The following is a 15,076-nucleotide window of genomic DNA, read 5'->3' on the forward strand; positions in this document are numbered from 1 at the left end:
TTTGAAGTTAGTGGTCACGGTTCACATAATAAATAGTGTCCTTAAATTCAAATACATTACTGGCCCGGCATGGCCAAGCGCGTTAAGGCGTGCGACTCGTAATCTGAGGGTCGCGGGTTCGCATCCCAGTTGCGCCAAACATGCTCGCCCTTTCAGCCGTGGGGGCGTTATTATGTGACGGTCAATCCCACTATTCGTTGATAAAATAGTAGCCCATATGTTGGCGGTGGGTGGTGATGACTAGTTGCCTTCCCTCTAGTCTTACACTGCTAAATTAGGGACGGCTAGCGCAGATAGCCCTCGAGTAGCTTTGTGCGAAATTCAAAAACTCAAATACATTACGCCACCTATTGGTTTCTTTTTCTTTACCAAACAGCAAACCTAGCGTGAGAAAATGAATGAATGATGCCGCTTCTTCTTTTTGTTCTTTCTATAGTGATATAGAATTAAAATATTTAGGTGTAGGATAATGATGTTATTATTATTACAAATAAAATTAAAATAAGATATGATACATTTTGCTTTCAGTCATTTAGTTTAATGTTAACTTTGTTTGTATGTTTATGTTTAACAGCAGATATTTATAATGGACTATATGGGTGCAGATCAGTGATCGAACCCCGCATTTTAACGTTGTAAGTTCTCAAACTCACCACTGCAGCACCAGGTTAAAACTAATAAAAACCACTAAAATGGGTGAATACAACTTCTTTTCCCTTCTATTAATTTGTTTTAACATCTTTCATTTTACTTTAAACACCTGGTGACAGAGAAAAATAAGTTTGTTTTAGTGAGATAATTCTAAAGGAAAGTTAGCCATCTATAAAAACAAAACAACGCGTAAACCTATCCGCTTATCGACACAGACAGACGTACTGTAGTACACTTTGTGATGATACTGTCATAACAGAATAAAAGTAATAATTAGAGTTTAGAAACCACAAACTTACTTCCTTTAAGCCAGTGGTTCCCAACCAGGGGTGCTCGCATTTGCGAGATAGCGTTTCAGGGGGTGCGAGATAACATTTGTTTTGGCCACCTTCACCTTTATTCTTAAATAAATAATTACTGTTAGGGGTGCGGGGCATATAAAAGGTTGGGAACCACTACTTTAAGTTATATCAAGCTGCGTGAAATGTATAGATAGTACAAAAAACTAAAATAAAAACCTGGCTAAACAAATAAAATGTTTTTGGTCAGGGGAAAGATGTTAAGAAAGGCTGAAATTAAATAAATAAATAATGCTAACTATATTCTACAGACGGCTGATATGGGTATTAAAACTTTTAAAATAATACCCATGTCAGCCATCTTTAGAATACGTTTTTATTTCAAGCGAATTTCTTGCCATTATCAGTTTAGGAGTACATGAAAACTAAACAACGTAATTTATCTTGGCAGCTTTATTACGTAAGCAACAGTTTAGTATACTTTACACTTTGTATTCCAACGAAACGTTAGAGGCCTGATATTGTTGAAAAGGTTTCTTGTAAACTGTAAGAAGCTGGCAAAGTTTTGTATATTATTGTTGGTGGAATTGTGATATAAAAGGTACGCAGGTGTTACAGACTATTAGAAGTCAATTAGCTCTAATGATAAGCTGAAAAAAAACACGAAATTTTCTGTCTTTTTTTCCGATTGTTAAATGCTAGTTCCAAGATTTCTGGGTTCATTAGAAGTTTATTTGAAAATAAGTCGAAGTTGTAATTACATTGAGAGGTATTTTGTGACACTTACAAACAAAATTACGTTTAAAACGGATAAGTTTCGTAAATAAAAAACGGTTTACCAGTAATGTAACTGACTGAGGAATGCGATGAACGGTTTGAGATGTTGATTTATCAGACTTAAAACTTCTTAAAACAAAATAGTTACTTTTAGCCATGAAAACAAAGATTTACATATTGTTGAAGCTTTCAAAGTGATTATATAAATCTGATCTCAGATTTTTAGTTAATTTTTGGAGCGAAGGAGGAAACTTACTAGACAGGATTTACGTTTTCTTATTTAACATTATTTTTACACACGCAAACAAAACACACTTTGCAATTTACTTTAACTGTGTGGAAAAAGAGTTCTAATTTTGAAATTTTATATTTAGTTGTGATAAATCAGAGCTTTCTTGACCTTTAGAGCAATAAATATTATAATATTTGTTGTCATTGAAGCTTTAACAAATTATATACTATGTTTTATTAAATCTTGATCACTCTGAGTAGAAGAATTTCCCCACATTTGTGGTTCATGTTATAGTGAAGAAAAACGAAGCTTTATTACCACATGTTAGAAAGATAAACTAAGTTTTGGTTATCTTTTTTTTTTTTTTCATTTATTTCAAGTTTCTCGGGTTTAATACCCCAGTACCATGCTTCGTATACAGAGAATATTCTGCACAGAGGTTGTCCGTGTTATATATATCTATATATTGAATTATGTGAGCCTCCTTTTTACTTTAGACGTTTTCCACTTTTTTTGCTGTGTGCTACAAAATTCTGGTTCTTACCACACCACCGTATTTCACCTGGCACTGTGTTTCCATGATTCGATGGGCTGGTTCTCACCACCGTATTTCACCTGGTACTGTGTTTCCATGATTCGATGGGCTGGTTCTCACCACCGTATTTCACCTGGTACTGTGTTTCCATGATTCGATGGGCTGGTTCTCACCACCGTATTTCACCTGGTACTGTGTTTCCATGATTCGATGGGCTGGTTCTCACCACCGTATTTCACCTGGTACTGTGTTTCCATGATTCGATGGGCTGGTTCTCACCACCGAATTTCACCTGGCACTGTGTTTCCGTGATTCGATGGGCTGTGCTTTTCTTTGTTGGAAATATACAGTCTGCTATTCTTACCTTTGGCCTTCGTATCGAGGCGCAGTTGACTGACATGGATATGACATTGGATGATATTGCAAAATCCGATAATTATACCATCCCACTATGGCTTGTTATATCCCACTTGTGATATTTCTTTAAATCAACTGAAGAGGTCAGATATTCCTGACCCCTCTTCCATGAACACCTTTCGAGCTATTCTTCTCTAGCAATTTTTATAGGTGGTTCGAAATGAGATGACTCTGTGGACTTTGCCTTAGTTTGCTGTGATTTTTGTAGTTACATCCATGGCACCTCCCCTTCTACAAATTCTTGTTCAGTGATGAATTATATGCTATATCTTTTGTTCTGGATCATCTGGAAATTAAACCACACTTTAACTGTGTAATCTATACCAATTCACTTAGTTTCTTGAATGTTGTGGAATCGTTTAATGGCAGTTCTCTTGAATATTCAGGAAAGATGGGTCCATTTTTTTTTTTAGCATTCATCAGTCCAGTTTTTCTGGATTCCCAGCCATATTGGTATTCGTTGGTAGGAGGACGCTGACATTGCAAATCTGTCTGCTCTGGCAGTGCCACAACACTGTCTGTCTCTTACGTGGGTTTCAAATTTGTCGTTAAGGTCTCGTGTGAGCAACGTGATAACACGCGTTCATACATACAGCCTGTTATTGTTGTCTGGCCATGAACTGTATGTAGGAACCAAAGGAATAAAGTTGTATTTACAAGGTTCCGCTTTGGCCAAAGTGTCTCATTATCTATCAATTTCTTTTACAAGACTGATCCTCTTGAATGCGGCCTGTGCGACACTCGAGTCACAATTGCTCACGTTTTACTTTTGTGCCACTACTAAAATTATTAACTACGACATCATTTTATTTCGAGTTTTGACTTTGACATTGAACAGTGCCATCAGTGATGGTGATACAAGCTGGATTGATCATGTGTTTATCTTTTCTTACTTTTTATCCTTGTTTTCAACAAAAACGTTTTACTTATTTTACTTATTACTTTGGTTGTTTTAAATTCCCTTACATCAAAATGAATGATACAGATAGTCATTGAGCCATTAACCTACATATTCAACCATTCACCTACTCAAAAATGGAGCCGAGTTGTTGAGAGGTGTTATTAATAGCTAATTCGTGAGAAAAGGTAAGTTTTAGTTTTGTGTAATCTTCTAAGACTCGTGCGTGACATCTTGGTATGCTCTTATACATGGTTTTTCAAACTATGCACCGCGGAGCCCTTGGGCTCTGTTATAGTTATCTGGGGCTCCACGAGGAAATTTTAGAATGTTAATATTCTTTCCTAAAACTATAAAATTGGATCAGGATACGCTGTACAAAAAAGTAAAATTTATCTTTATTATAACACGTTTATCGCGCATTGGACCTTTTTAATATTTTATTCTGCTCAACACCAGACGATTATTTTAGCTTAGGGGAATTTCTCGAGGTGAAAGTGTTAATAGAATCTCAATTAAATTCGACAGTGGCACCACTGTTAAAAAACAAAAAATGTAAAAATAATAGGATAACCTTCTGTTAAAAACCAAAAAATGTAAAAATAATAGGTTAACCTTCTGTTAAACACAAAAAAATTATAAAAATAATAGGTTAACCTTCTGTTAAAAAACAAAAAATGTAAAAATAATAGGTTAGCCTTCTGTTAAACACAAAAAATTATAAAAATAATAGGTTAACTTTCTGTTAAAAACAGAAAAGTAGGTTAACATTTTCCTTCAGAAAAATATATTACTCTAGCGGCCTAGCATTTTCCACAAATCTTTTTTTTTTATTTCGTTATGGACAACACTGATCTCAGGTCAGCATGTCATTGTTTGATGATAAAACTCAAGTGCACGAACAAGTTTTCATTAAAAAGCTATTTTGTGTCCGTGAAAAAACTTTTAAAGTGCTAAAGATATAAGAATACGTTTTTAGATAAATTAACAATCAGTTGTGATCCTTATAATGGATAAGTGGCTGAATATCAGTAATAAATCTGATACGAGTAAAATCTTCCTAGGCCTAATACGATTTCAGCGGCGTTATCATCGTGTGCAAACACTTCAACGCAGGATGATGCAAGACGTATCGAAACAAAAAGGAAAAGAGTGTGATTAAAGTTCTATTTAATATAGTTTTACATGGACAAGTAATGAAGATGGACCTAGTTTGTTGAATGTGGAACAGTGTTGAGTAACAGTAGTTCGCATCCAGCAAAGTTCAAACGGCATCTAGAAATCAAACACTCCCAATTAAAAAATCCATCTTCCGAGTATTACAAAAGATAGTGTTTGCAATTAAATACAAGGAAAGCTACATTTCGTTCGTTTGTCCATCAGAACAACAAAGGTGCTCTTATTGCTTCATACCGTGTTAGTTACCGTATTGCAAAAGCAGGTAAAGCTCATACAATTGCAGAAGATTTGATAAAACGATGCGCAAAATATTTGGTAGAGTGCTCGATTGACGAGAAATTTCTTAAAAACTCCATGACTCTTTGTGACAACTCGGTTTTTTTCAAAGAATCAAAGATATGTCAGCAAATTGCTTAACGGAGTTAATAAGACGAGTAAAAGTGAGTCCAACTTTTTCGCTTCAGATGGATGAATCAATAGATGTCGCAGGTTATGCGATGATGTTGCTTGTGTTTGTTCGCTATATTTACTAAGCTAGTTTTGAAGAAGACGTGCTAATTTGCAAGCCTTTGCCTACTCAAACAACAAGCGAAGAAATATTTAAACTGATCGACTTATTTATGGAAGAACATGAGATCCAATGGCAGCTTTGCTCAAATATTTGCACTGATGGGGCTGCAACTATGATTGGAAAATTTTCAGGCGTAGTGGCACGAATAAAAAAGAAAAGCTCGGGTGACTATACACTTATGGAAAAACTTGATTGCTGGGTTTTTAACTTATGAATGAAATTTCCTTAAGTGAAGATGCAAAAGTTTCAGTCTTGCAGCACATATCTGATTTGTGTACAACTACTGTGGAGTATTTTCCTCCTCATTTAGAAATATTACTTTGAATTCAAAATCCCTTTGTTGACTCTGCAAATACCAACGATTTGCCTTTGAAAGAGAAAGAAGAGCGTCTAGAAATTTCAACTGATTACACACACCATAAAAACAAAATTTCAGCAGAAAGAAATTACATAATTTTGGATTCAAATTGTCATGGAATACCCTGAAATAAGTAACACTTTGAAAATGTTGATGCGTTTTCCAACAACATATCTTTGCGAACAAACATTTTCACTGTATACAGCTAAAAAAAACAGATTTCGAAAGAGGCTAAATGTTGAAGAAGATTTGTGCTTAGGGGTAACAACCATAACTCCAAATATTGAACTACTTTATGTCTCCGGATTTACAACGCTAAAATCAGGGGTTCGATTCCCCTCGGTGGGCTGAGCAGATAGCCCTTTGTGGCTTTTCTATAAGAAAACGAAACAAACGATGAACTACTTTGTGAACAAAAGCAAACCCATCCGAGACACTAATAAATATTTAAACTGTACTTTTACTGATATAAATTTTGCAAACAGAAATTTTTGAACAAGTAGTAGAAGTAAAAATGTTCTTTAAATATTGATATTTGTAATAAATTTATATTCTAAAGCTTGAGGTAAACTTTATCTGATGGTAGTGATCGATTGTTTCTATTTTTAGTGTATTTTATATTATGATTTCGGAATGTTTTTTTCTTTCTAATGTGAAACTTCACAGGTCTAAAAAGCTTGAGAACCTCTGCTCTAGTAAGTTCTGACATAAGGAGTACCTAAACGTATTGTTTGTTTTACATAAAGTACCTTACACCCTGTAGCTTGTTTGTTTTTTTTAATTTCGCACAAAGCTACTCGAGGGCTACCTGTGCTAGCCGTCCCTAATTTAGCAGTGGACTAGAGGGAAGGCAGCTAGTCATCACCACCCACCGCCAACTCTTGGGCTACTCTTTTACCAACGACTGGTGGGATTGACCGTCACATAATAACGCCCCCACGGCTGAAAGGGCGAGCATGTTTGGCGCAACTGGGATGCGAACCCGCGACCCTCAGATTACGAGTCGTACGCCTTAACAAGCTTGGACATGCCGGGCCTACACACACTGTAGCAGTTGATACAAGTTAATCATATTTCTTTGATATTTAATGGTTTAATGAAAGAAACAATATTCTCAGCAACCGTAACTTACACAGTTGATTAAACCATCGTTAATGTAAAGCGTTTAGGCTAAGTGTTCAAGCATTTAACATGTTAAGTTGAAACTCTTTCATATAATACGGTAACCTTGAAAGAAAAAAAGTCATCCATAAGATTGGTATTATGATTTCTATACATTTGAGTGTATAAATACATCAAAGTAAAGGTATACAATATGAAATAAGATTCTCATTTAAATGAACATTGTTTCTTTAATACATATAAATTAAAATGGATATTGGAATCTATTTAACTTGATTAGCATAAAAAGTAGTTAATTTGATCTGATTTTGCTGACCTCTCCTTTTTCTCGAGGGTTTATATTTAATTTTGGTTCATTTTGTAGAATTAAACCTTAACACAGTTTACTTTCTTTTGTAATAATCTGGTTGAAACGGAAAAGCAAAGACTGATAAATTTGGCCAGATTCTTACTCTACGGGGTAAGAGATTTAAACTTTCCAAATTAGTTTTGTTAAACTACATTAGTTTAACATTCTGAAATCCGTAGAAAAATAGAATAGAAAATAAATAAAACAAATATATTTTTAAGTGTATATCAGGCTGTTTCTACGGTAGCACAGTGATAGTGACCTGAGTAAAGACTTGAACATTTGTAGACAGAAACGTTTTTAAACATCATTGATACATTTTATTAATAGTCACACATATACAAAACAAGAAAATCGAATTTCTATGGTTCTACTCATGTCGAATAAAGCAAGCAATCGAATGAACGTAATTACACATTTTCTATAACCTACAGTTTAATGTTTTACATAAGTTTCCAACAGTATATGAGGCATAATGACCATAAACACAGAAGTCTATATATATGTATATACATATATATATATTATCTAAGAATGACAGAGATATTCAATAAACTTTAAGGTCCATGTATATTTACAGTTATGATATATATATATATGTATATATATGCGAACATGCAGGAGACTTGACTTTATTTTCAAAAAATCAAAATTGACGCGAATAGACGTTTTACGTAGTATAAAAAATGCAACACAACTGTAATAAGCTCATAAGCACGTGCACGTCACAGCAGTCAGTTACTGGTTGATCTTAACTGTTTCATTGTTGCTAAATTTAATATCATACGTGATGTCCAGCAATTAAGTTAAAGAACCAATAACGTTTTATATATTTCAATATTTTGTTCTTTATTTGTTCTGAAACGAGACATCGCAATTTTAGTTTTTCTGAGCAGCTTTTAAATTACGTTATCAACGGTAATAAATAAATCGAGTTTGAAATATTAGTATATGTTCTTTTGCTGACATATTTATTGTAATATCGTGAGTTCATTGATTAGTTCGCCATTTTATTTCCGTGTCTCCCACGGTTTCAACGCACGTAACTGCTTGTACTTTAAATGATATATTTCGTCCACAATACCATTTTTTTTTCCCCACTGAAAAACGAAATCAAAACCACTCAGTTTCAGTTAACTGCGTTTTAACCAGTTATATTTCTGGGTTAACTTTAAAACATCCCATCTCATTATATCAAGTTATAAATCCTGGTATCACCCATTAACGGAAACAATAAAATGCTTACATAATCACTTGTATATTTGAAAAATATATTACTTTTACAGAACTTTTACGGCAAAACGTTTTAGCTGTACAATGTACTTATACTAATGCTATGTTTTTTACTTATAAGTAACGGTTTATACAACAGAAAATCAGAAGAGATACACACATTTTTCTACTGAAACCAATTTGCGGTTATCAGACACAGTTTGATATTCAATAACGAACAGGAAGTTAGTATATATCGTTTTATATCTAATGTTTCATCTGGTGTTAAAAATGCATTGTTTTAAACATAATAGTAAAATAATTTTAACAGATGTTTTATATCTTATAGTTTATTCAGTGTCAATATCGTATTGTTTATACATAATAGTAAAATAATTTTAAAAGATATTTTACATCTTACAGTCTATCCAGTCTTAATATCGTATTATTTTATGTTTTTCGTATTTGATTTAAAATGGTTTTATCAGATGTAGTATATTCGGAATCAACGCAAGTTATTGTAGATTTAGTAATAACATGGCATCGAATGGTGTTATTGTACATTTTACAGTTAACCAGTAAATAGTAGACACGTTTATAAGCATGATTAGTCAATCTGACGTTAAAGAGTTTACTCTATACTCTACACCTATGTATCGTGTTTCTCTCTTTGAGTTAACTCATTATAACATAATGCACGTGATGCTGGCAAACACACGCTTCGCTTTTCTGGTGTCATTAAATCACATCACACATTTTATATGTTGTCAGGTTTATACAATACACTGTAAAAGTCAGTGTCGATAAAACTTATACCTAATTCTCTTAAAACAACTAGTGCTGCCACTTTAGTGGTCAGTTTACTTTCTAGTTAGAATAACATGAGAAACAGTCGAAGATATTCAAGGGGATTGTGTTACTTAACTTTTGATATGACAAGATATATAACAATATCCAACTAGTGGCAGAGGTGTGTCACCACCATAAATGTGTATTACTTTGAAAGTGCATTAATATCCTGTAATACGTTACACCGTACATATTTTACAAACCACCTTAAAAATTAAATGCAAAGCTAAAAGTCATCTGAAGTATGTAATCCTAAACACACACACGTTAGTAACCACACCTGTTATAAACTAACTTGTCTTAAATGTTCAGCCACAACACGATTTGTAAAACGAATGACGCTAGAGTTAGATCAAGTAAACATATTATTGGGTCTTAATAATAGAATTTGGACGAGTGACGTCACCGTACTAGCTAAAACATTTTTTTTTTTACATTTAATACCTATTTATATTAGTAATATATACACTATAAATAACACAAAAAAATAAACTATTTTAAATTAACCCACGTCGTTGAATCATGACTGCATAAACCACACTTTAAATAAAACCAAGAAAAGTAATATAATCTGTGAATAAATATAGGTATATACAGCACTCCTATAACACTATGTATAGTTGACTCCAAGTGACTGGTATTTAAAGTTAGGGATATTCAAATCAAGTGAAATTTCCAGCTGGAAAACTTAAACGAATTCATGTCACCAAGTGAATTAAGTAAATGAGTAGAAGGAAAAAAACAACAACACTAAAGGGTTGCAAGCTTTATAATAAAGATTAAATCTATACTCAATTTCAAACGATCTGATAAAACGCACGTGAATGCCCTAACAATATTTAAGTTATTTTTCTTTTCTCTATATAAAATGTATAATTTCCGATACGTCATTGGTGACCTTTCGTGTTGGTTCTCGTTTGATGAATATTGTTCGCGATTTTCGCTCACTCATGGTTTTCACGTGTGTTCTTTAACGTGATGCAGGGTGACATATTTTCAACTATTTTCCTTTTACTTACCATTTTGTTCGCTATATAAATATCATATGCGTTTCTTACGCCTACTACGTTTCACTTCCCATTCTACCTCAGTAACTGAAAAACAAAATCGATTCACAACGACTTTCTAAGTGAACGAACACAATTATGTTAATTTCTCCCAAAACGACAATTAGCCAATAAGAAGCTAATGAAATTAACAGATATTCAGATAATACGTTTTTTGCTATACATTATTTTTTGTAAACAAAAATTAAAAAAAAATAATCATAATCTATTTTCGATTAACTTTATATCTCAAGAAATGAATATGGTGTCGTAAATACATTCGAGTTAAGCAAATTTTGTTTTCACAGTACGACACCACAAGAAGAGCCAACATTTCAAAGCAGGCCACAAACAACTAGCACAACGCATTCAAGCACACATAAAATAACAAGAAATAGATACTAATATCAATTTTAATTTAATGAACAAAGATCGTTGTAATTTGTTTGGTTCCTGGCGAACATTAGTAAAACGAACGACTGTAGCACCAATCAAATCGATCACTATTCCATGTATTTGTACACGGTCTATTTACAAACTCACTTTTTATATTCTTAGCAAAATATGTGTACACAGTCCATCTTGCATGATCAAACACGTACTTTTTTCAGTAAGTTGAGAACACTCATAACGTCACGAACATGATCAAAGCATACTGAACAAGTAAGAAACTCCTATTCTGTGAAATAATTTAAATTTGAAAATAACAGCATTTAGTTTCTTTTAGCTTTATCTAGGTGAGACGTAAGCTCGTATATGAACATTCAGTAAATAACAACTCTGTACTTGTGAAAGTTAAAACAATTTAGTTTTAAGGACATCTGTAGCCTTCTATAGCGGAATTAAAAAAAACAATATATATTTTTAAATATTATGATGTAAACTGAAAGGAAGATGATAAAATATTCTTAAAACCAAAATGACTGTTACACTTCAGCTGGATATAAGAAATGTAAAGCTATAAGTTGTAAAACCAGTTAATTCATCCATGTCACGCACTACATCGTAAGAGATGATTGCAATTATGCATTAATGGATAACTTTATCTATAGTTTCTTTTGAAGTCATTTCATAAAACAAATGTGTGTAGATATTTCGATATATGATTATATGAAATAAATATCTCTCTCTAATGTTGCTAGTCTGAAAACGTTGATAAACCTATATAACTGGAACAACAGAAAGAATTAGGTTTAGTTGTCCGATGATTTATATTCCACATTTAAAAACGTGATGTACCAGGTAACTGTAGTACAATGATGCTAATTTGATTTTGACACAACTTGGCATTAAGGTACTGTTCTTTAAAACTGTATATTGACAAGATTTATTGGAATATTGTTTTTTTGCAATCCATAAAACACTTACTTAAACGCAAATGATTTAAGATATATGTACGAAAACTTTCGAACACAAAGCAAGAAACTTATATATACTAATGGTATACTTATATCTTAAAATCTTGGAGAACGCATATTTCTTTGAAGCAAAGAGACGAATCAGTTCGTATCTTACAAACTAACAATAGTTTGATCTAGACAGTTAAAATAGATTTAGGCACACCTTATCAATTAAGAACTGTTAGAACCATAAATACACGTACGCTATAAAGATTAACAAACAACACATCTATAGGATTATGACTTCAAGAGATCCAGAAATACTGCTACGTTTCAACAGGAAAAAATATTGCAAACATGCATGAAAATTGGGAGTGATACATAAAAATGTGGATTGAAGGATTCACCATTTAAAGCTATACAGGACACAGCAAGTGAAGTTTAACATCCGACGTTGAGATACAGTGAAGTAAGTACCGAAGAAAGAAAAGACAGCTACATTTTAAAGTCTGATGTATGATCAACCAGACTATTTCTCTTTTTCTTGATTACAAGGTTCGAAGAAAGTAGCAGGTCCGGTTGCCCTGACGTCGTGCACCATTAGTATATGAACTAATCCTTGAGAAGCTTGGTGGCTCTCTGGTTGGCTGCTGTAATTCGTGACTCATTAGATGTTGCCTGGAATATGATACAAAACAGGAATGATCATTATTTAATCAGTTTCTTGTTTACATATCGTCTGAATGTGCCTCCTTGGAGGAAGACGAAAGAAGAAAAGGAAAATATTGTACGTTGAAATTCTGAATAACAGATCTGACGACCAATCATCACCAGACAGTCAACAGTAATGAACATGCAGGGATCGTACATGTGCATGTGCGATCCCTTCATGTACGTTGAAATTCTGAATAACAGATCTGACGACCAATCATCACCAGACAGTCAACAGTAATGAACATGCAGGGATCGTACATGTGCATGTGCGATATGGAGAGGAGGAACAAGGTCACCATGTTTTATAAAACATAAAATGTAAGAAATGTTACACATCAAATCTGGTTTATTTAACGTTTTGAGAAAAGAAAGAAGAGAAAAGAAGAAATAAAAGAAAAAGAAAGACAAAAAATTAGACAAATAGCTATTGGTGTGGATGGCATAATACTTGCGAGACGTCAACACAAGTGTCTAATTTACACTTGACTGGTTTTAGTATAGAAGAAGCAACAACCAAAAGCTTTTTTTCAAATCATATTACACGTAAAAGTTGAAAAAATTATCGCAATAACACTGTTGTTAATAATATATAATTTAAAGATGAACACAAATCTAGTTGTAATAGATTACACTTAAAATTATTCGGTGTTTATACAGAAATGTTAAAATATTCGCTAATATAAAATAATACATTAAACTCAATCTTTGTTTTATTTTTATCAATGAATTTTTCTGAAAAAATACGACTGGTTTAAATAGTAAGTTAGAAACGATTTTCAATAAGTTTATTCTATAGATGATTCTGCGTTCTACCAAAATATTAAAATATATATAATTATATTAAAGGTAATATAGTTTATTACATTTCATGAAACAATGTTAAAATAATCCAATGGAACTTTGAATGTGCTCTGCACAGCAGTGAAACCTTAGAAAAGTAGCGAAATAAACGGTGACAAAAGGTAAAAGATAAATCACAATGGTGAGAGGATTCTGAGAATGATTAAATGTATAAGAAAATTAAACTATTTTTTTCTGTACCAAAACACGGAAACTATGCATTTAGAACTTCCATACAACGAAAAACATTCATAATACTGACAAAGAAATGTACTGCTTTTTTACGTATCGGTTAATGTCGTCCAACTGTCTGACGAAGTTCACTCACTAAAAGGCAAGGAAGAAAGGGTCTTTGGCAGAGGAAGATATCTTTAAAAAGGAAGATTAGTGTCAAAGCCATACGAGAACGTTCGGGGCTCGTGCCTCCCCTCACACTTATTTGAAACTTTCACAGAAAATGGTGCATTTTTAAAGTATTAGAGACTAGTTTTTTTTTCTAAATGTTTTATACCTAAATGGTTACAATTTAGGGGTTTCAATCGCATCTCCACTCTGGCATACGCCAGCGATTCTCATTCTCAATTGGAGTTCCAAAACATCTAGGGGTTCTGCGGAATACAAAAGTTTCATATATTCTAATACGTAAATACACAAATTATATAATTTGTTATCCAAGTATATCATACTTCTTTACTAGAATAACGGGTTTCATGGCTTCACACTGACACAACATAATAACAAGTCGCTGCAATGAGACCAGGTACAAACAGGGGCTTGAAGTTGTGTAAACTTTTATTATATGATAAAGCACGCTGTGAAGAGTTATACGGATTCAGAAAGATCGAAAACCACTGACCTACACTCATGTTGAGTTAAAATAAGACTATTCACTTATTTTTTGTTTGTAATTCTTGTTGAACCGTCCGATGAAAAGTGCACTCTGTAAGGAACGACCACAAAAGTCTTTGTTTAAAACAAAGTTGTTCACTTACTTTTTGGTTAATCCTGTCCAGTTGTCTGTTCTGAGATTCAATTTCACTTCCCATGTCGATGGCCATGTTACGTAAATTTCCAACCATTGTACTTACTTGCTGCATGTTTTCTTCCATTTCTTCTTCACGGGCATCGTTAGTAATCCTAAAAACAACAACGAAATAAGATGTAAGCTCCATAATATTTCCAGGAAATCTCGTCCTTAATAATGTATGTTCTTCCTTGCTTATAAATCAGGCCACCATTTCAAAACGTTAGAACTAGCATCGCTTCTGTGGTGATCCATATATTACTTCTAATCATATTTAACCTGATAACTTTTAGTTAACCGTATTTAACCTGCTAACTCAGTTGGTTACACTGAAGTTCCTGCAAACTTTATTTATCCGGACGGTTTGTTTAGTTACACTATACTTTAAATAAATTTTATTTAACCTACCATCTTGATTAGTGACACTGAAATTTACGTAAAAGATTTATTCTGACAGATTAGATTGGTTAGTAATGTAAGACATATTCACCAGTGCGTATGTATGCATCAAAATACCCTTTTTAAATATCATGAAGTTGAACTACAATTAATATCGTTTAATGGCATGTCGCTCACATACACGATGGACAGGATAGGGCTAACTATTTTTACATGAAGAACACCCGCCTCTGGAGTAAAATATTTCGAGTAGGTGCTCTCAAC

At 33.2% G+C, this 15,076-nt stretch overlaps 1 protein-coding gene across 1 annotated transcript in view; it reads right to left on the minus strand.

The window, feature by feature from the left end:
* Positions 1-7,685: 7,685 nt before the first annotated feature.
* The window catches only part of LOC143228318 (synaptosomal-associated protein 25-like), a 40,650-nt gene continuing 33,259 nt past the window's right edge, over positions 7,686-15,076 (minus strand). The window contains 2 exon segments of the mRNA XM_076459591.1: positions 7,686-12,513; positions 14,382-14,526. Coding sequence (XP_076315706.1) covers positions 12,448-12,513; positions 14,382-14,526 — 211 coding nt within the window. The 3' untranslated portion in view covers positions 7,686-12,447.

Source organism: Tachypleus tridentatus, chromosome 1 (genome assembly GCF_004210375.1).
Source record: "Tachypleus tridentatus isolate NWPU-2018 chromosome 1, ASM421037v1, whole genome shotgun sequence".
Classification (NCBI taxonomy): domain Eukaryota; kingdom Metazoa; phylum Arthropoda; class Merostomata; order Xiphosura; family Limulidae; genus Tachypleus; species Tachypleus tridentatus.